The sequence below is a fragment of the Chelmon rostratus genome, chromosome 19 (assembly GCF_017976325.1).
Source record: "Chelmon rostratus isolate fCheRos1 chromosome 19, fCheRos1.pri, whole genome shotgun sequence".
In the NCBI taxonomy this organism is placed as follows: Eukaryota; Metazoa; Chordata; class Actinopteri; order Chaetodontiformes; family Chaetodontidae; genus Chelmon; species Chelmon rostratus.
This window is the reverse complement of record NC_055676.1, coordinates 16200593-16223574: the sequence shown is the minus strand read 5'-3', so window position 1 is coordinate 16223574 and position 22982 is coordinate 16200593. Positions and strand designations below refer to the sequence as shown.

At 40.9% G+C, this 22982-nt stretch overlaps 2 protein-coding genes across 3 annotated transcripts in view; one reads left to right on the top strand and one right to left on the bottom strand.

Annotated features, from left to right (window-relative positions):
• Positions 1-4373, bottom strand: part of nedd4l (NEDD4 like E3 ubiquitin protein ligase) — a 46469-nt gene extending 42096 nt beyond the window's left edge. For both annotated transcript variants that reach the window (XM_041959575.1, XM_041959576.1), the window contains exons 1-2: positions 4057-4373; positions 2019-2092 (exon numbers count right to left, since the gene is read on the bottom strand). In XM_041959575.1, coding sequence (XP_041815509.1) covers positions 2019-2092; positions 4057-4101 — 119 coding nt within the window. In that variant the 5' untranslated portion in view covers positions 4102-4373. The remainder of the gene's footprint in view (positions 1-2018; positions 2093-4056) is intronic.
• Positions 4374-9151: 4778 nt separating this feature from the next.
• On the top strand, positions 9152-22505 carry prlra (prolactin receptor a). The gene is made up of 10 exons (XM_041959724.1): positions 9152-9218; positions 9503-9779; positions 15322-15412; positions 15951-16083; positions 16555-16724; positions 17910-18076; positions 18314-18455; positions 19325-19421; positions 20119-20188; positions 20284-22505. Exons 3-10 carry the CDS (start codon positions 15340-15342, stop codon positions 21361-21363), a joined length of 1932 nt encoding a protein of 643 aa, XP_041815658.1. The 5' UTR covers positions 9152-9218; positions 9503-9779; positions 15322-15339; the 3' UTR covers positions 21364-22505.
• The last annotated feature ends 477 nt before the right edge of the window (positions 22506-22982 follow it).

Sequence of the window (22982 nt, the reverse complement as noted above, 5' to 3'; positions counted from 1 at the left end):
CTGAGCTGTCCTGCCAGCAGGCCATCAGGATGCGAACACATGCACTCTGGCATGTGAGGAGCATTCACACAGTGCTAAACATGCCAGGCTCTTCCTCTGACAATGTCGGCCCTCTCATAGCTGATATACAAAAGCATTACTATAAAGAACAGTAGGAGCAGTGTTCAAACTCAGATGAGGCATAGTCATATGGCGATTTTCAGCCAAATGCCATGTGCATTACAAAAATGCAATTTATATTTTTTTTCCATAACTGTACCTGGGATAACATAAATTATTTCTCATTCTATGAGTAAAGCTTTGCTCCAAATGGTTGATGTCTCATCTAGACTATTACTGGACCTTCCCATGCTTGTTGTTTAGCAGCATAAGTTACTGATGAGCATGGATCAAAGAATGATAATTTAAAATCTCCATCGTGCCTATTCTGAGCACTTCCTGGGATGGAATTACTGCAGTACTACTGCGTTTGCATCACAAAAAAGTTGGGATGCTGTGTAAAACATAAACAAAAACGGAATCCTACCATTTGCAAACAAATTGGGTTTACCGACAACGGTTTTATAAAGTGTTCCAGAGTCCATATTCTAATAACATAATTGTATAAAGTAATTCCCTTTATACAATCATGCGTTCACAAGGTGGTGTACCTCATTCCATCCTTGCTTGTGAACGACCTTTCAAGGATGCCCCATTCTTACCAAATCATGATACCATCACCTGTTAAAGAACCGGTCTACCTGTGGAATGTTCCCAACAGGTGTTTCTGGAGCGTTCCACAACTTTCTCAGTCTTTTGTTTCTACTGTCCCAACTTGTTTGAAACCTGTTGCTAGCATCAAAACCAGAATAAAGCAGATATATGTCAAAAAGGCTGAACAGATTATCACATTCTGTTTTATGTATGTTTTACACAGCATCCAAGTTTTTGGGAATCAGGGCTATGCACACCCCGCAATATAATTTGAATGTTTGACAAGCTTAAAATGAGTTTTACTCTCTTTCTGTACACCTGACTTAATTTATAGTCTGGCATATGACATCTAAGTCCAGCAGTCACCGAATGTTTTCAAATGTTTCTTTGAAAATAATACCAGCCTATGACTTCTTGATCATTACAAAAATCTACAGCAGTCTCATTCTGATTGATGGAAGTACATCAGTGGATTCAGTCATTACATCTAAACACATATCTATCCTTAAAATTAGACCCTGGACTGCTAAAATTATGCAGTTCGTCTGGACTAAGAAGGAGCAAGTTTATAAGAAGTCCAATTAGTGCATGAACAATTTGATAACGATTTAGCAGTGGTTAATGGTCACTCTGTGTGCTGTTAATCGATCACAGCAGGTACAGGGACATAGGTAATTACAATTTAGAGAACCTAAGTCACAGTGCTTAGCCATGCAAAACAATAACTAAAGACAGATTTCAAATGCAGCTCCACAGAGGGACATTACGTAACATCACATAAAAGTTGTGATAACAGTAGGTTACATTTCATCACAGAATTACACATGAGAAAAGGAGGTCAGACAGCACTAGACATAAAGGCCCCCTTGATGAACATAACATTTCAAAGCTCCTCAAAGGTTTAAGTTTAACATCTGCATCTACGTAAGTGTGAGGAAGTATGCGGTACGTATAATTATTAGTCAAACTCTTTTATCTGGAAAAACTGTGATAGAGCTGGGTTATGAGTAGGACAGGAGAGGCAGCTAGGTAATCATTGATTAACACTTAGAGTTCAAGGTCTTTGTAAGTGAAAGGAATGTAGTGAAAGTGTGAAACGCTGTGCTGTTCAAAGGCACTTGCCTTGCTTAAATTTTGTATGTTACCAAACAGTCCTAAAAATTACAATACATATGTAATATGAGATGGGCAGTACACAGCAGGTGCAATGGCCAGGCCTACAAACTGATCTCACAAGGAAGACATTAAAGTGACGTAACTATAAGAAATAATGAAAACAGCATATTCTGGTGTGTCATAAAAAGAAAAAATGTAGTGGCGCTCACCTGGCTCCAATGATGTCTTTCTTCGCCAGATCAATTCCTGCAATGACCTTAACCCGCAGCACTCTCGTTTCATGCTGCAAGACAAAGAGATGATGGATCAAAACATTTAATCAAATCACAGAAAAATTATCTCATAATCTCACAATCAAGCCACTTTAAATCTTTCAAGTTGCTGGCTGCACCAACCTGCCTTTTCATGTCAATAACCCTGACCTAAATTAAGTGCAGTTTTATCTGAAGAGCTTTCAGTCATGAGTGACACCAGCATTTAGGACCTAGCAGATGACATGAAGTATTGCAAAGAAAGAACGTTTAGAAAGCAATGCAACATTTCAAAATGTGTATATCTACTGGATTTTTTGCTCATCAGTCTTACTTTAACTTTCTCTGTGTTTGATGACCATTATGTTTGTTACTGTAACGAAGAAGAAACTGTAGTTTGGGTCAAAGCAATGCACACCATGCTTGGTTTACAGCTTCACATAATCTGTTCTCTTACTTCGCTGCAAATTGAAATGGGGTCCAAAACAAAATAACACAGACGTTGATTCTTTTTATTTATATATGACAAGTGCTGGAGAATGCAGCAAAGGAGTGAGTGGGGGTGGGAGCCCAGGCCAACCCAGTTGTTACCTTAGGCCATGGCCTTGTTCAGAGGGTGTAGCATTACTGAACTCTACCTCGTGGTCACAGGAAGTGCAGTGTCTCATGGAATGCAGACCCACAATTGTCTTAAAGCCTTTAGTTGTGGAGATTACACGATGTGATTGAATGTCTGTAATACGCTGAACATTAACCAATAACTAGCCAACCCTTTCCGAGGTCCCTTGAGTTACAGTGTGTGGAATTTCGTTACAAGCATGCCTCACCTCCCATAATGACTGACAGAGCACCACAAAGCCATGATAGTGAAATGGGTGAAATGGCAGAGCATACACAAACACTGGCTGAGTAAGATCGCTCACAAAGTTTGTCATTACATGTTCCCATCTGAATAAAAAAAAATGTTAAATGTCAGAAATACAAATTGAATGTGTTTTGGGATATCTATCTAAGTTCACTGTACCTGCCAAGACATTTGTCCTCTAAATTGGCATTAAAAGGCCACATGCAAATCTCTCCTGCATCCTGGTGAAAGAGTGACAGTTCAGCCTACTGATGTAAGCAGAGGACAGACGCAACAATCCACGCCCCTATTTGCCTTTGAGAACTTTGAATGAGTATGTTAAAGACTTATTTTTAGTCATCCCTCCGGATCATCCAAAGAAATAAAAAAAAATCCCCAGCCTTACTATTTCTGACTGTATTAGTAGTGCCTGATCAGTAGTTGGCTTATGCGACAGCTGTTCGGTTGACAAATGACTTTGTCACACCGTGATGACTCGTGACAATCGTGCTGCCATGTGAAACAACGTTTGCAACATAGGATTAATGCATTAGTGATACACGTCTGGGTGTCAAAAGCAACACGAGTTCATCAGCAAAGTGAATATCGACCTGAGTTGACAGTGCAAGACGTACACGCCTCAGCCTCGCTCAGTGGTCAGCTCACCATCACAACAGCTTCGATCACAGGCGAGAGGCAGTGTTTATGTCTGACAGCTTGTAATGCCATCCAGCCCTCCGCCCAAGACATTAATCAATTTCTCCCCCGAATGTCTGGGCTTCAAAGGAGCACTTTGGGGTAACATTACAAGTCGAGCCACAAGTCGCCCATACATTAATTTAAGTAGAGGATGTAGCGAGGCTGTTAAGATTTCTCGGTTGAACTGAAAGGTTTAATGCCAATACTCTGAAGACAAAGTGTGCAGTTGTTATGGAAATTAAGATGAGTAAACTTGTGGACACGTAGACAGGGGGCAGGAAATTGACAGCTGCCAGAACATTACTACGGAATGTTACCGTGGGTGAGGACTTGTTAGCTTGACTATCAGCTAACGATGGTGTTAGCTATCTTTGGCTGAGCCCCCACTAAGAGACACCCATTTTCACTTCCGTCTACATTACAAAGCTTTGCTGAGATTAAATCTTAATTTACCTCGTCTTCTGAAAGTCCATATATTGGCTCGTAAGTCGCAGCCATATAGCCTGCGTTCCACGCTACACACACAAAAACAAGCCGCTTGGCAAAGCTAGCTGGCTAGCCTTGAACAATAAAGTCCCACTTTCCTCTCTCTGCCGTGCGGTGGTGGTCGAGTTCACGGTGAGACCAAGTCCTTCGCTGGGCTACGGTGTTTGGTTCGCAGCCGGATAACGTAATCTTCGCCAGCGTTGTCCGTCCAGGACGCAACTTGGTAATTAAAAAAATTCACTGTGTCCAAATTGTTTCAACTGAGGCAGATCGCTTTTGTCAACTCCAAGATGATCCCCTGAAACGTTTGACACTTGACTTCCTCCTAACAGTTTAGCCAATCCCGTGCCGATTGGACGTGATTGCTGTCAACCCAAACCAATCAAGTGCGTTGTGAATTCGCCAAAGCCCCTAATCAGCCAATAAAAATGCAGTGGGCGTGGAGACGGGGTGTGTCGTGTCTGTGTGTTTTTTCCTCTTTTTCAGGGTGTGTGAGGCTGTGTCTCGCAAAGCAACACAGGTGAACATTGTGATTTTTTTTATGTATCTGTATAATATAGAATATTACCATCCCCAGCTAACTAGTCTCAGCAAAGTGGGTTACTCGGTCTGGTTATTACCTTTCAGTCCTGAGCGCGTTCATGTTAGGGGCGGAGCTGGTACCACACGGCCAATCAGAGGTTACATGCACAGAAAGAGCCAGATTAAATCGAACTACTGATCCGCATCACGAATTTAGGTCGATGCCAAGGCAGGAGTGAGAGGAGTCACCGTGGGAAATTGAATGAACTCTAGCTTTCTCTAGCCCAGCATTCATAATTTTACATAAAAGCAACAGATAAACGAGAGGAAATTAACAATGACCACAGTGAACTCAAATATGCCTATATTGTGGGGTCATAGCTACTGTATCTGAAAATAAATAACGATCAATAGCATAGAGACGTAGCCCACTGGATAATATTGTAACCCTTACAAATAAACTATAAAAAGGGACACAGTGAATATGTATTGTTGTTGTTGTTGTCTTTGCCATGGTTTATTTGTTTATTGATTCATTGTTGGGTCGATTTCCACGTTCAAAAATGTGCATTCTTCGTGTGAAATGCTGCTTCACATGTGCTGAACGACTTGTGCCAAATGAAAGTGGTTTAATTACGTGTGATTAATATGTGCAAGGTGTTTGACATGACATGATAAAAATCATACTTTTTCTGAATCCTAGATACACAATGCAAATGCAACAATTAGTCTATAGACAGTGGTTTCAGCCAATAAACGAGAGACCATATCTAAGTTTTTATTTGCAGTTTTTTGTAGAATTGTAGACTTTTATTATCACGTTCATTCATTTGACATCAAAATAGTTTTAGCAATGGTTAGGCTCTTATGTGTACAGTAAGAACTGGATGAGTCATACTGTAATACCTTTTCGAAATTCATTTACCATTCAGCGTTTTTTGAACCGCTTTCATGAGCATCACCGGTCCTATACTGCCGCCTAGACGCCGATTACATTAAATAAATTTCACCAGACTGCATATGAACACATTCAGAAAACACACAATGTAAAACACCATCATAACATACATTTTATTTCAATAATGCACCCTAACCAGCGGTTGCCTGCCTGCCTTTGACAAATGTCTAAACTCTAGCGATAAAGGAAGACCCCAATTTCCCATTCCCCATCAGTCTTATGGTTTGGGTTAGTGCCTGTGACAGATGCTTTGTCAAACCGGTTCCCAAACGCGCCACTAGATGACACTACAGAGTCATGATGGGTTCACGGTTTGTCCCGGTTTGTCCCTGCAGCGTGCTGATTCCAGATACAGCGACTGAGGGAGCAAATACTACACTGACACAAGCCAAAATTGCACGCTGAAATTTAAACTGTCATAGGCCTACTGAGGAAGAGGCGCACCCCCTTCATCTCTGGCTCCAGGTCGTGCCTCACTCCTCCTATCCTGCATCGAGCAGGCACAGACATGCAATCTGTCATACCAAAATACCAGAACACTTCCACTGCGCACACGCAGAAAAGATAGACAAAATGTTGGGGCAATCAATCTGCTCTCTTCAACTCATTTATTAGGAGCAGCCATCAAATGAATCCATGGTCAAATGCTCACTGGTATTCAGCGTGTTGTGTCGCATAATGGGACTTTTAAATCAATGTGAAGAGCAGATGGCCGTATTATATAACATTATTGCTTCTAAGCAGAGCCGACAAGGGGGGAGGCAGAGATTTCCCGAGCCACTCTTGATACAAGGCCATCATTCCGAGCAAATGCTTTGCATTCATCTATGTTTACTCTCAAATAACTACATTTATTAGACATTAGTGAAAATATGCATCAATAAGTCAGCTCCAACACAAAATGTAAATAAATGTGATGCTTTTTTCTTTAAAAAATGTACTTAAGATACATCATACACATAAAAAGCCTCTTCTTTTGAAAAGACAAACTGATTAAACGACACTGAAAGTGACTGAAATGTTGTAGACAGAAAGGCCGTTTCACAATAAGATGGCATGTAGAGCTCAAAGCCTCTATTCTGGCTTTGTAACTATTTAGTTAAGCAATGTGCTTGAGTACAAATTTGAGCAACTTGCATTTTACGTGAGAATTTCCCTTTAATATTTTCATATTACGATTTTACACATAAATATAATGCTAAATATAACACACTGTTACAGATCATACTAATATACAAAATAGTTGAAATTAGCTCCACCTCAAGCAGCTGGAAGAGTAAAATGCTATTCATACATAAAGGCATTAAAAAAGACATCTGATATGAAACACAAGGGGCAATTTTCTGCATTTGAGTACTTTTATTATTGTTACTTTAAGTGCACATTGCAAAAAATACTTTATTAATTTAAATTACATTGTCAGTGGAGGACTTTTACTTGAAATAGACTTTTCTTGTAATGGAATAACTTTACAGTATGGTGATTTTACTTTTACTTAAGTAAAGGATCTGAATACTTCCCCCTCAGAGACCAAAACTGTAAAAACTATCAACACAATTAAAACAAACACATAAATAATACATGAGAGCTGAAACCCATTAATAAAATGAAATAATTAAGAACAGCCACCGACCAGTAAGAAGTAATACAACATGTGATTTGACAAGACCATTACAAAATAAGACCATTACAAAATAAGAATAAAATAAGATAAAATGAAATAATAATAATTAAGACCAACGGCTGACCAATAGCAAAATAAAAAGATGTGAGATAAAACTAATAAACAAAATAAATGCCGAGCACGTGGTGCTGTCCACATCATGACCACTTTCCAGGAAGTACCACCAGCATCTTTTGACGTTTTTGCATATGTGTGTTTGCGTCTGTAGGATCTCTGCAGGTGTGGCTTCCCACGAAGTGAACACAATGAGTAGATAGGAAGTTCAGTTCAAGAGACAATGATCGGATACAGAGACTGATCCCTAAAGATCCCTAAAGAAGTCTGGAATTAGTTCACCTTTATGAATTTCCAACAGCTGAAGTATTTTACAGCCAACATGTAGCTGCAAAGAGAGAGCTAATGTTTTTCACACACCTTCCTACAGTTATTGTTCACCTCATGCTTCATCACAGGTGCCATCCAAACATTGAGGCATTCTTTTTTAATGCCTGTCAGTCCTATCCAGGTCAAAATATATGCTACTTTCTATCTTTTTGCTACTTATTTTAAGTACCACTGTACCTTCTTGCAAAGGATTTGTGTTTCTCTACAGGCGGGATATGTTTTTGTTTCCTTTAGAAATTAAAACAAAAGGAGTGTATGAATCCTTCACATATCCATATCAAACAGTTGAGCCAGGGAGAGACCATGGAAGGGCAGGGGGAGGGAGAAAGGTATGTCAAATACTGGGAGACCTTACAATGTTTACAGCTCCCAGCAAGAGGTACCAGCGAAAGGATCAACACGGTTTTAGCAGCACACAGCGTTTTGATCGTCACAATGTGTTTTACGATATTTGTTCATACGCAGAGTGAGTCAAAGTCACTAAGGTAGCAGCAAAATGTGCATGTGCTGTCCTGACTTTTATTGGTGAGAAAAACAGGATCCCACAGTACATATATTTGTATGGACAAAATGAATATACTTACAGCAAGTGCATGGTGTCAAGGACACAGGACAACATGTTTTAGTCTGTTTCAGTAGAACAGATAAGGAGGCTTCTGTGCTTCAACTTCACCACAATTATCTGACAGCTTAACTTTACCTTATTTTTGCACACAATACATATGAAGAGTTTAGAAAATATGATGTTTTGTTACAGATTAAACTACCCAGCAGTCATTACAAGTTAGGTGTCACTCTGGGCTCTGGGTAAATGCGACAACACTTCTCACCATTTTCAGAATATTTACAAACAATCAGTTAATTAATTAAGAAAATAATCAGCAGATTAATCCATAATCAAATCATCAGTTGCAATCCTATACAAAATAATTCAAAATATAACTCCACCACAACCAACTACAACAGTAAAATCCTGCTTTATCATAATGCATAAGTAACAATAAGTATCTAATGATATAATAGTTTAACCGTCACAGAGGACATTTTTCAGCATTGAATACTTTTACCTTTAACACTAATTATACTTACATACTTTTACTTAAGTAAAATTTGGCTTGCAATGTACCATTTTTCAGTGTGTTATTTGTGGTTTTATTAAATAAATGATATGAATCCTGCACCACTGCACACTGTTTTTGTCACTTAGGAGGAAATTGCATTGACTGCCATTCATTTCCTGGAGAGTGACCTTAACCACAAGTAGACGCATGACCCAATCCCTTACAGTAACACACACACACACAGACAGACAGAGAGAGAGAGAGAGAGAGAGAGAACAAAATTGTCAGGCATGAAACAGATCTGCATGATAATGTTTTTACACTGAACAACCTTGTTAGAAATCCCAAGACTCACTCAGCTGCTCAGCCTGCCACTCAAGCATTGACCACTCCCTGACCACTCCCTCCAAGGTTATAAAACCCCACCCTGTAGGCCTGTCTTGCCCTTTTTCCCTCCAAACCACTAAGACAGGACAAAGGAGCACCTGAATACCTGCCAGATTGGTGATGCATTACTGATGTAAGTCATCGAACCTAAGTTGACCTAAGTTATTTGACTATTATTTGTGTTCTTGTTATTGTTTGTATCACTGGTGATACTTTTCCTTGAATCCTTTAGACTAAATCATCCACCATTCATCTGATGGTAAATGAATAAGTGAAACGGCTTCCTGGATCCTGTGTTTGAATTTGTACACCACATCTGACGTTCAATGAGCCACTGAGAACACAGAAAAGACACTTTTACAAACCTCTTTTGTTCTTCTTCCTCTTTTCTTTCTGTGATGCCTGTCTGTGGCACAGGTGGGCGGGGTTTTACGCGGGGTTAGGGAGGCTGGGCTCCTCCGCCCCGCCCTCCACAGGATGACAGAGGAAGAGGAGGAAGGGGATGTTGCGATTCCTTCGCTGTCTGGACGGCCGTAAGCTGCCTGGGTCGGCCGGTAAATGCGTGCGCCCTTCTCAGCTGTCATCCCGGTAAACCACTTACACAAGTCGTTAAGTCCGCGCTCTTGGGAGCCGGCAGCGGACTCGCCACGGCCGGGGCACGGAGGGAGAGGCTGGAAACTCCTGACAGCTGCTGGTAAGACGCACATTTGTCTGATCAGAACCGGTGTGAGTAAGTCCACAGGCAGGGAGCGAGTGGGGATCACTGCGCTCAGCGGTGGGCAGTCCAGGTGCACATGATGTGGACGTTTGTACCAACCCTGCAGCCTATAAAGCCGCACTTTAATTCACTCTGTATCTCACTTTGAATATTGCAAATGATGGTTTCAAGTTCAAATGGGTTAATTGTTGCTGCAGGTAACAGCAAACTGATTTAGCAAGGCCCATGTTGTTATTGCTACTGGTTTATTGCCATTATGATTTGTGTATATGTGTTAGTGTGTGTCTGTTCCCGTGCAAAAATAACATTAAAATATGTCACGATATGGACAAAAGAAAGGTTTTTGTGATTGATCCTTGTTGTTACAGTCAGAGGCCCGAGCAGTCTAATGATTAATGATTCATTTCACACTTTAAGGTAGATTGTTAGTGTTTTGACCAGCCAAAAAAGTGACACAAGGTTTTCAGATCATGCAAGTTAGCCAACTGATTTTTGCTAAATTAAATCTGGCAATCGTTCCAGTGTAGTGTCTGTCTGTCCAGTGCATGATGTTGATGATGATTTAATCGTGTCTGTGATGATCGGTCACAACTACAACAACTTCTGAGTCACTTTACAGACATGTGCAATGTCCTGACAGGGAAGTTGCAAAACGACTCCCTCAACCTTGAGTCAGAACGAGTGAATGTGGCAGGTCTCTTCCTATTTCGCTCTGGATGAGGACATATTCCCTGGCTGACAGCTGACTGATTGGCAGGCTATTTCCTTCGGCGTAGGAGGATGATGATGCAGGGGTGTCAGCAGTGTAATGGGATTTCCATGGTCATGATCTGCTCCTCTTCCCTTTAGTCAGGTTAGGGAAAGGTGAAAGAGGCTGTCCGCCTTTATAGCACCAAGCTGATCAACTCAATACTGGATTACAATTTTAGGTGCCTGCAGCTTACTGACTCTTTCCACTGTTAGTCCTGCACCAGGGCTTTATTTAGCCAGTGTGTGGTGTTGCGTGCTGACCGCAGCTGTAATGATTAGGCCATACAGCCTGAATGAAGCATGAAATCTACCTAGGATTGTTTTTAAAAGTCCCTTAAAGCAGAACATTTCTTGTGCCTGTACATGGAAATTCTTGCTTAGAAATAGTGATTAATTACTCACCTTTAAAGGTTACAATTCTGAGAAGTGCATATCAGTTTGATCAGATCAGAGTTCACTGTAATATGAGTATTCTCTGTATATGTAAGATATCATATGACACATATATCAGTGTTAGCATGGCCATGAATAGAAGCTGCAAGCTTAACTGATATACAGTATATTAAATGACTCATGAAAATAAATTCACCTCACAACCTTATGACTAGTGTTGTTTTGTGAGGCAATTACTTACTAATGCACTCTCCTTAATTTACTCCAACTAAACGATGAAAGAAGTATCCATTCCCCGTCTTGCCTTTTTCACTCATACATACACAGTCCAGCTATTTCACTCAATCTTCCTGTTTGATAAAGGGTGAACCCGATGGAGGCGTGCTGTTATTATGATGCCCACCATTAGAAAAGCCTGCAGCTGCAATTAAATCCTGACAGAGCTGCCCTTGTGAAATCTATTCATTACACCTCAGCTGTGTCAGGAGAAATCACACGTTCAATCATGTCCCCTTTAAATACTTCTTTACCACTTCACCAGGCTGATGTGCCACTTCAAAGAATATTGCCTCTGTCTCCTAAGCACACTGTAAGCTGCAGTGGTCTAATATTAAAACAGGCATCCTAGTTGCTTCCCTTTTCTGAGTATTTCCTCACTTCAATGCAGCCACTTGGTGAGTGCGTCAAAGACACAGGAGGGCAGAGGATGTAGTTTGGCCGAGACAATAGAGGAAGTACAGTTTAACAGGCGACCCATTCACAGTAAAAAAGTATTGTAGTTACTGTAGCTGGAGCAGACAAACACATGATCTGCGGTTCACGAGAATGTTGAGTTTTCTAATGGCTCGTTGTTTGTGGCTGAAAGTGAGAGCGCGAGAGGTGTCACGACGAGGGGTGCTCTGATTATCCACTGTTTATTCATGTGTGTGCGTGGCCGTTTGTGTGTAAATATGCACCGCCATTTGCCACATACTACTTGTGTGCATGTTGTTGTGCACTTCCAACGTCGTTTCTGTGTATTTTGAACCCTGCCTGTACACTGAATGATATCCTGAATATGTCTGTGAGGTCTACGGAGCAAAAGACGGAGACTCAAGTACTGCACTTGAACTCATCGATTGGTCTTAAACCGGGATCTTATATTGTTATGTTTCTGGTGTTGGAATACATTTTAAGTAAGTGTACAAATGTTAACAAATAGTCTAAATCCTCACTTTCAACCTTTAGATTGAGCATTAACCGACATTTGGTATATCCTCACCTGTGCTATGACTAAGAGTTTGTCCTGAGGGTGACAACAGATCAAAGGCCATCGGGTCATTAAAATAAAGTGTCCTCGGAGGCAGTTTCATTGCCTTGAAATTTACTCAACAACTTCAGGTCCTGCCTCTTGTTTTCTGTTGCTCTCTGCTCTTTATTATCCCCATAAGAAAAAAAAGTTCCTAGAAAGGTGTAGGTGTTGCTGTTTTTTATCATTCCAGGTAGTGTGTAGTCTGTTCTAGTCTGAGCAGACATACAAGTCAAGGGTTTGATATGTAAGCAGTGAATCCGTTCTACAGGGTTCTTCACTTAAACTGTACAACAACTCATGGCTAGATTTACATTCTTCATTTTCTGATTAATACACTGTGGAGCCGTAGTGCCTGAAGTTCACTGTCTTGTCTATACAGTGAAGCTGGCATGAGCCCTGAGGAAATGGAGCCATTATGTTCTACCTTAAAATAAAGTGTGATTTAGTATGCAACAGTCCCACTTTTCATGTAAATAAAGGTTAATATAAAACTGAAATTCATGACCGTGCAGTAAATCATTGAGGATATATTGTGTACCTTGTGCAAGTCCAGGAGAGAGAGAGCCAGGTTCTTGGAAACAGGAGTGCAGCGCGGTAGCTGTGCTGCTGTGGTGCTCAGGTGTTCGTCGTTGTCCTTGAGAACGCTGTGACCCTGCATGAGAGAAACACATTTCTTATTCATCACCTCTGAGTTGGGCTGTTGTACAACGGTGCCCGAGGGGATCATCTTGCCAACACTGCTCACATTGTAACATCAACATGTCATTTGGCACGTCTTCTCCTCACCTTTTGAAAATGACTGTGAATTTAGGTCTTAGCCCCGGCATGACCTGACTGACCGATTTAAACCTATGTACAACTGTGGAGCAGTGGGCTAGCAAGTTAGCAGCTAGAAGTAGATTCATTTTCTCTGATGATAATAAATGTGGAGGGATAAAGAGTAAATTAAGCAAGGGCTCAGTGCTTCTGAGCTGAAACTGAAAAAAGGTGTAGTAAAAGAGAAAATTTGCTTAGAATATGATATACCTTCAATTCAACATTAAGACCAATATTATCTGTGAGGGAAGAGCTTCACACTGTTGGCCTGCACTTTCCCAGCTTAGCAGCTTATTCAGTTTGGGCTACTGGTTACGTAAGAAGGCTATATGCAGCAGGAGGCTAATCCAGTGCCTTGACCTTAATGCCAATTATCAGATCATGATGACGTTATTGAAATTAAGGCACCATAGAGTTGATAATCGTCACTTGCCAAACATCTTTGTCATATAAAGAAAGTGGAACTGCCTTAAGATAAGCTGCGTGCAAAAGTAGAAAAGTTAGTTTTTCTAATCATCATCAATCACAAAATGACTTATGGCAAAAATCATGATCAGAATTATTTTGGTCACTATTGAGGTCACAGTTATTAAACATGACTATCCATTGGCTTTGGAAACATCATGCATTTATTGAACTTTTTCCTTAAGCTATAAATATAATTCATCTGAAAAATCTTGTTTTCATTTTTGTAGGAAGCCAAAATTGAAAATAAAATAAAAATAATCATCCAACACATCAACACCGCTGAGCAGTCTGCCAGCATGTTGCTAACACTGAATTTACCTGCAAGCTTACGTCAAGTCAACAAAATACTTGTCAGATTTTCTTAAGCAGTGAGTGAGCAGTGATGATAGCTGTCTTTCCTGTAGCCTCATGCTTGCAGGGTGCTGCAGAGAGGAGTGATTTGCATATGAAAAGATTTACAACTATGACTCCAAAAAAGTTGGGATGCTGTGTAAAACATGAATAAAACAGAATGTGATCATTTGCAAAACCTTTCTGTAAACAATACAAAGACAACACATTTAATATTTTACCTTATCACCTTCGTTGATTTTTGTAAATACCTACTTATTCTGAATTTGATGCAGCAACATGTTTCAAACCAGTTGGGACAGGAGCAATAAAATACTTAGAAAGCTGTGGAATGATCCAAAAACACCTGTTTGGAACATTCCACAGGGAAAGGTTGATTTGTAACAGGTGATAGTATCATGATTGGGTATGAAAGAATCATCCTGGAAAGGCTCAGTCGTTGATAAGCGAGGATGGAGCAAGGTTCATCACTTTGTGAACACATGATTGTATAAAGGGGATTACTACATTCTGATTTTATTTATGTTCCTTTTTACAATCGGGGTTGTATTTAGACTCAACTTCATTCATGAACTTCATTGACCATTCTGATTGTGTGAACGTGCATCTGGATGTACCACGTGTCAAACACTTAACTGACAGCAACAAATGGTTGTCAGTAAACAGAAGAAAGGGATCGAGCATGTGAGGGGACGGGCTTTGTGCCAGCTACAACATCAGTTCCCCCATCTGCGAAACCTCTGTATCATCTCCTGTTCTCCCTCCCACCCTGACTTCTGAGTTCAGGGATGAAGGGTCATGCTAAGTAACAACTCAAACATCTGCACATGGCCAGGAAAAATGCAGATTTCTAAGTCATGCGAGCGGTAGTGAGGCAAACCAGCCTCCCTGCTGTGTGTGTGCGTGTTTTTGTGTATCTGTGTTGTAGAGGCAAAAGCCTGAACTCAGATTACGCAATCAGTTCTGTGCCAGCTGGTAGAGGTAGACGGTCACAGAGAGGATGTTTTTTAATCCTTAGTGAAACAGCATACATTCTCTGCGGAAGATATTTTTTTTCTTTCAGCCCGTCATATTCACCATTCTATTGTCAGATTTATTGTTGTTTTCCTGTCTGTTTAGGTCATGGGTGTTCTGTATGTTAAGTTGAGTGACAGGATTCACTCCTCTGATCCTTCTACACTGTGTCTTCCTAATTATCTCTCCAGGGGCTTTAAATGAATGCACTATTTACTTGTGAAATCATCCCCAAGCAGGCCGTGTGGCAGAAGTGAACATTTTTCCTTGCGTGACAGTTTTCCTATGTTATGCAGGCTGTTGTGACTCAATACAAGACAGTCAGTCGTGATGTTTTGGTAGACGGCATCAAACCATGTGAAGAGCAAAGATGACGCAACCCAACCGCCCTCCCATTCTCACCTTTCTTTGTTTGTTTCTTTTTCCATTTAACAGCCGAGGCTTTGTGGCACCATGATGAAGAAAGCCGTGGAAGCTGTCCTGCTGTTGATGCTGCTGTTCTTCACGTCGCATGCAAAGGGAACGCGTAAGTGTTTGGATGTAGCCGGCCTTGGAGAATAGTCTCAATATACTCTTACGTTTCTTATAGTGAGTTACAGGAACAGTTCATGCCAAAGTCAAAAATACATTTTTTCCCTCTTACCTGTTGTGCTGTGAATCCATCTTGATTGTTTTGGTGTAAACTGCGGAGTTCTGGAGATATCAGCTATAGAGATGCCTGCCTTCTCCCTAATATAATGGAAACTAGATGGCACTCGGCCTGTGTTGCTCAAAACCCTAAAAAAGAACATATTTGAACCGAGATAATCCACAGACCTTGTTGTGAGCATGTAGGAACTATTTTCTGTCTAACAAACTACACCAGCCAGACCGTATCACTGCACAGAAGGAAGCGTGCATCTACTCTCCTAACCCTGGTTTTGATTTTGGGGTGAACTGTCCTTTTAAGACGTCTGAGAGGTGCCTGGTGGTTGGTAGGCTGTAACTTTAATAGTGTTGGATATTTTTGTCGTTAATTCACATCTCTTGTTTTCTATTTTTCACATATTACACACTGCCTTTAGGCTACAGCCCCCCAGGGAAGCCCGCACTGACCAGATGTCGCTCTCCAGAGAAAGAGACGTTCACCTGCTGGTGGGAGCCAGGCTCTGACGGGGGGCTGCCCACTACTTACGCCCTGTACTATCGCAAAGAAAAGTGAGTTCCTGCTAGTTTCATGCACTCCCTTCATGTCGTTTAATTTAGATCCTGTAAAGGTGGAAAGGTGGGGTGAGTCATTCTGGAGGATAGTTGATTATTTCAGCCAATCAGCAATCGGTGGCACTCATGCTCATGTGCAGGAAAAGAGTAAGGAGAGGGGAGATGCCGGGGAGTGATTTCTCCGAAACGACTCACCCCACCTTTAAGCACGGTAGCAGCCAAATCATCTCTTTTCTGGTAGCTCATAGCTCAGAGCTTTATCTTCCATTTCTGTGTGCAATTCAGAAACACACAGCTCCCACTTATCTTGCAATCGCCCTCTCTTCCTGTTTGTCTCATTTTATGCCACACACACATTCACACATAGTTTCAGAAACTGTAGCGTGAAGAATGCATGCTGTTCTGTGGAAATGTAACAGAACACACACACACATGCAATTACATGTTGTTCCTCTGTTGCTCTTGCAGCTCGGAGACAGTCTTCGAGTGTCCCGACTACCGCACAGCTGGAGAGAACTCCTGCTTCTTCAACAAGAACGACACGTCCATCTGGGTCAACTACAACATCACTGTGGTGGCCACCAACGCCCTGGGCAGCACCTTCTCCGACCCCGTGGATATAGACGTGGTGTATATTGGTGAGGAAATATGTGCTGCCCTTTTTAATGGGTGGTATTTGTTGTCGTGGTTTAGCCTCATGTTTGAGGCAAAGGCTCCCCAGGAGGATTAAAAAAAAAGTGTATTTTAATGCGCACTCACACAGCTGCTCAGTGGCACACTGGGGCTAATGCTCTGTGAGTGTACTTACCCTCCCTCCAGCTGTAACTATGCACTGAGAGTCACCACTGTAACGCAGTGAAGTTAGAGAATTATTTTGTAATCCTGCCGAATAAAGGTTAAGATTGTACCAAATGTAAGAGAAACTGGGCAAATATTACTGTCTACAAATCCCATGAAAAGACCAAAACCAACAGTGAAGTGTGGCCAAAACATTATACAGCTTATTCCTTGTATTCCTGTAAAAAAAACACATAAAAATGCCACCTTGGCCAATATGTTCCTTAATTACAATCAAACACTAATTTATTTTGAGTCAATCCCACATACAAAGGCTGAAAATAGTCCCCAACAACTGCACTATTTTCTCCTCTTTCAGTGCCATTTTCTAAAATCTAGAGTGTCATGCTTTATTTAATCTTTTTTAATAAACCCATTTTAAAAGTAGGAACAAATGCAGCTTTGGGATGAAAGCCTCAGACACAGAATGGAAGTTTGAAAGTATTGAGAGATGAGCTAACACACTGCTGGTTTTGGTACTTTCATGGGATTTGTTGACAACAATAAAACTGTAGACTGATTCCACCCTTTTTCCATTCATATGACGACATCTGATTAAATATAAATACTGGGCCGATCTACTTTATATTATGTAACAATACATTTATATTGTATGAGGTATGGAATTAGTCCTATCCTATCATACTGCTAAATGCAAAAGCATGTTGTTTTGTTCATGAAATATCCAAAAGGCAGTGTAAACCCATAGAATTAAAAGGCTGACAGAATCCACTTTGCCCTTGAGAGTGTTTATCTGAAAGTGCTCCTCTTGTCTCTAGTAGCTGCATTGCCCTGATTTGGTTATCTGACCCAAGCAATATCTTTGTCTGACCTCACAATTGTCAACTATGTCTCCAAGAAGATAAGTTTAAGCCTAAACAACAACTCCTGCAAGGACAGTGCTCATCTGCTGGAGGTGTGCATTGGTTTGCTATTACATACAGGAAGAGACAAACAGTACTCACGTTTTCTCTCTCCCTCTCCAGTGAAGCCGAATCCTCCAGAGAGGGTAACAGTGACGGTAATGGAGGACAAGGGCTGGCCCTTCCTCCGGGTGTCATGGGAACCGCCGCATAAGGCTGACACCCGCTCCGGTTGGATCACTCTCATCTACGAGATCCGTGTCAAGCTGGAGGAGGAAAATGAGTGGGAGGTAGGAAACTCCTGGTGGTCAAAATGTTTGTTCTGTCCTCATGTTTAAACCTCATGTTAGTGAACTAGTCACTGAACAGGACTTACCCTAACCTTAGTGGATATTGACAGGATAATCAGTCTTATTTTGTACACCATACTCTACAATTTTTATAATCTATATGTTGACAACTTGAAGGACTGACTAGACTGTGTGTAACTGCTCATGTCATAAACATTGTGTTTTTTGTATTTGCAGATGCACCTTGCAGGCCAGCAGAAGATGTTTAACATTTTCAGTCTGCGGTCAGGTGGCACATACCTTGTTCAGGTGCGCTGTAAGCCCGATCATGGCTTTTGGAGTGAATGGAGTTCCACTTCCTACATCAAAGTTCCTGACTGTAAGATATCTACCAACAATGATCCACAGTACACAACACAGTGCATGTATGCATGTAACATATACTTTTTTCATGCAATATGAAGCATTTGTTAAAGAAATGGTTCAGCATTTAGAACATTTTGAAACTGATGGAAACAGTTAAGAAGTTCCCCCATAAAAACACAGCAGCTCATTTTTACACATTTTTCTCATATTAAAATATCAAAGTGAGCTTTAGAGATGCTTTTTTGAATTCTTTTTATTTTAACCTGGCCTTAGATCCCTCCCCAGACAGTTTAACAGCTATTCACATCAGTCATGTGACCCTGATGACTCACATGATGGTCAGGTGGGTAAACGACCCACCCATTAACACCAGGACTCACCCATTGACCCCCACTTAACCATTAACACTATGGTTCATGCGACCCTAAGGACTCACGTGATAGCTGGACGGGTCTATGATCCTGCAAGAGGACAAATACCTGAGACTTCCCACCAGTCAGAGCTGAAGAAGCCTCTTGGATGAGAGGCAAAACGCCTTCTAGAACTACAAGCAAGCCACGTTGCCTTTGGAAGCACTTTGTAGTGCTATGACCTGTATGAATAAGAATCATCACAGACAAAAATGAGAGTAGTATCAACTTTCTCATATTAACTCCCAGCAAAAAAGCCAATACTCATATTTCCCAACAATTCCGGGGAGTATTTTTTGTCCTTATTAGATAAGGACAGAGGCAGACAGGAAATGGGGGAGAAAGAGGAGTATGACATGCAACACATGAATATGAATACAATATGAATCACCAGAGGAATAAATAGATAATAAGACAGTACAAGGTTGTTTGTTGTGTTGAAGCACTCATGTTGTCATGGCGTGTCTTACAGATTTCCATCGGGAGAAGTCGGTGTGGATCCTCATCACCGTCTTTTCTGCCTTCATCTTCCTCATCCTCACATGGTTGCTACACATGAACAGCCACAGGTGAAACACTGATCATGAATTCCTCCTGCAATTTGTTTGGGGCAGATGGTGTATTTTTTAAATTGTAACGTGAACATAGATCACACGTTTTACTCTACAGAAGAGCAGCTGTGGTTTTCACACCTATCTTAAGATCACAACTTAATCATGAGATTATCTTAAGATATTAAACAATTTTCTCTGTGATCATGACTATCCCATCACCCAAAGACAGAAAGCTTCTCATATTTATTTCTCAATCATGTTATTCAGGGATAACAATTTAAATACATTGCTGTTTGGAAGTAACAGCCATTGCTTTCTGATAAGTGCAGAAAGATCTTATTTTGAATTTTCATTAGTTAGTCTGACTACAACTTTATTGTCACTAAGAATATTATGAGTTTACAGTGTATAAATAATGGGAATATGATGATTAGAAATTCAAACACCTAAGATTTCAAGATTTTAGATCTGGCAATTACAGAATAGTTGAAATGTTATTGTAATTTTTGTTATTGAAAGATAATGAAAAACCTAAAACGAAACAGGTTAATATCTTGTGATTATATTGAGTTGTGATAATAAAATAACAGAGCTTATATAACTGCTGCCACTCTGGGCTTTTTGGTTTACAGGAAGAGAAGTGTTGATTTTTTATTATCATCTCTGTTGCTCACAAGCCTCAATTTCCTCTCTTTTTCTTTCACACATGAAGTCTGAAGCATTGTATTCTGCCACCAGTCCCTGGTCCTAAAATCAAAGGATTTGATAAGCAGCTCCTCAAGGTAAAGCAGCAACATATGGAACAAATAATCCTATTTAAATAAGAAAAGTGCCTTCTGACAGATTGTTGCTGCATGATTTTTCTTTTTTTGTGTAGAATGGCAAGTCTGAGGAGGTCTTCAGTGCACTGGTGGTGTCTGATTTCCCCCCAACGACCTCATCTAATTATGAGGACTTGTTGGTGGAGTACTTAGAGGTGTATGTACCTGAAGAGCAGGAGCTGATGCTGGAGGAAAGCAAGGATCTACATGATGGTTGCCTCAAATCTGAGGGCTCCACATCTGACAGTGACTCTGGCCGAGGCAGCTGCGACAGCCACACTCTGCTGATGGATAAGTGTGGAGAGGCAAAAGAAGCAGAGAGGCAAACAGATCAGGAAAGAATAGGGGTGGAGGCACAGAGGCACCAGAATCACTGGGAGGAGGAAGCACTGGACTACGCTCATGAAGACATGGTTAACCCTGACATATCCAGTGGAAGGGTGAAGACCTGGCCTTCTGTGTTTTCTCCATTGCCCCAGTACAGCTCAAGCCCGCTGAACCAGCAGGGCTCACTTGAGATGACCCAACAGCACTACCTCTCTGACAGCCTGTTTCCCCCAGGCCCCACATCCTCATACCTCACCAAGCCTGGCCACAGTACCAAGGAGGCTCTGGGACCGAGCTGGGAGTTCCACCTGAGCAACAAGCCACATCAGCTCCATCCCCAGACGCCGGACCGCCGGCTACTCCAGGCCCACAGCGATGTCAACATCTCCAGCATCGGTCGCAAGCAGACACCTGCTGGTCTGCACTCGCCCGCTCTCCGGACCACTGAGTACGTGGAGGTCCAGAGGGTCAACAAGGAGGATATGGTGCTTCTCCAGCCCGTTGTGTCAGGCCGTTGCCACATCGAAGGCTGCCCCCAGATACCTCTGGGGGAGGACTACAGCAAGGTGAAGGGGGTAGACAGGGACAACATGCTGCTGCTCCAGAGAGAGGTGATGGAAGAAGACTGCCCTTGTGAGCAGCAGGAGACGAATGCAGGGAGAGAGAACTGTTGTACATCTTCCACAGTCACAACTACACAGAAGCCTACAGTCTGCATTCACACTGCCATGCCAGCTCAGGACAAAATGGTCCTGGCAGTGAATGGCTATGTTGACACTGCCTCCATGTGCACACTGCCCACTTACTAGGTGCCCCATATGGCCAACTGGCACGTCTGGGACATTTTAAGACCTGTTTTAGGCAGGGACTAAGAAAAAGAAACACTAACACTGGATGGCTCCTGCAAAGATGGTTGCAAAGGCATATTTTGCTGTTACAGATGTACTATTATTCATTTTCCATCTTCCTCATCATCTTTTCACTGATTCAAATTCAAAATAATTTGATTGAATGATCTGAATAATAATTGTGGATCAACTTTACACAGAATATGACTGATTGTATAAATTACATGGTACTACATTATGACAATTTTTGTATGTGTGTATTTTCTCTGCTCCCTGTAGGACACTACTTCTCATAGCTGTTAGTGCAGGTGTTGCTTAGAGGGCTGCAGCCCCCCCTGCTGGCCAGAGTGAAACAGTTAATTATTATTTTTAATTGAAATAATAATAAATTAATAATTATTACTATTATTTTAACAGCTTCTGTTCAAGTGCTTGTGGATGCACAATTCTGCTGTGGTAAAGATGGTTAATTCTGTATTCTGACTACTTGCCTTCAAAGCAGCTAAAAGTTTAGAGGAACCGCTAAACGTAATGGCCATAGCACATTAATGCCTCAGAAAATAGCGTGAAAAAGCACATTGTTTTCACTTTAAATTCTCCAGAACCAACCTAAAATAGGCTCAATGACAAAAAAAAAGACACAGTATCCAGTAGTGGAGGCAAGGCTGCATGTTATCAGTGCATCCCTAGGATGTACAAACAACATGAGAAAGTACACATGCTCATTCCGAGGAAGGACAGGGGAGATATATACTGTATATATAATATATAGTGTCAAAACATACATTTATTACTGCTTTAATTAAGTGGTCAAATAAAAAGTAATTTCTACAAAAATGTTTACTTTTTTGGACGGGAAAATAGTACTTGGTTGGCCATGTATGACACTAATCTTAAGTCACTGTCTCTGTTGTTAACAGGGATAAATTGCTGTGTTTTGCCATTTTTTCTTATGCATTTATATATATCCATGTATAGCTTTATAAACAGTCTGCTGCTCATATGCAAAATCCATTTTGAAACAGTGATCAACTTTCAAAAATCATTATGATGATCATTTTTTAAAAATGCTTATAATAAATTTACAATATACAATAATGGGATATTGATCTTTATTTTGTGTCTTTTTGTAAATTGACAATTACATGCCTATTATTATGCCATGTGTGTAATTATCAATAATGAGACAAAAAACATGCTAACCTGTAATTGATCAGTAATCTCAATGATGCTACTGACAGGACAAAGTACATGTAAAAAGGGAAATTATAGTCCCTACATCATAAATGATATCACTGGTTAAAGCACAGAGAGACCATCAGGTGCTAATCATGCCTTATGAGTTAATCTTTGTGAAGTTTTGGCTTTAGAGATATTAAATCAGCTGTGTATTATTGTCGTTTCCATCGTAATTATAACCGGGGAGGGCTAAGAATCAATTAGAAATGGTGTTTGTAATATTAATCAATCGGAAGTAGTTCTCTTTTCATTTCCAAACAAAAGAAATAAACTTGTTTTTCAAACAATGCTAATTACTAATGCAGATAGAGATGTGCGATATTTAGCCACGTGACAGATAT

Coding starts and splice junctions, on each gene's coding strand:
- prlra (XM_041959724.1), top strand. CDS start 15,340: ATGATGAAGAAAGCCGTGGAAGCTGTCCTGCTGTTGATGCTGCTGTTC. Junction 18,077..18,313: donor AGGAGGAAAATGAGTGGGAG/GTAGGAAACTCC, acceptor TTGTATTTGCAG/ATGCACCTTGCAGGCCAGCA. Junction 18,456..19,324: donor CTACATCAAAGTTCCTGACT/GTAAGATATCTA, acceptor CGTGTCTTACAG/ATTTCCATCGGGAGAAGTCG.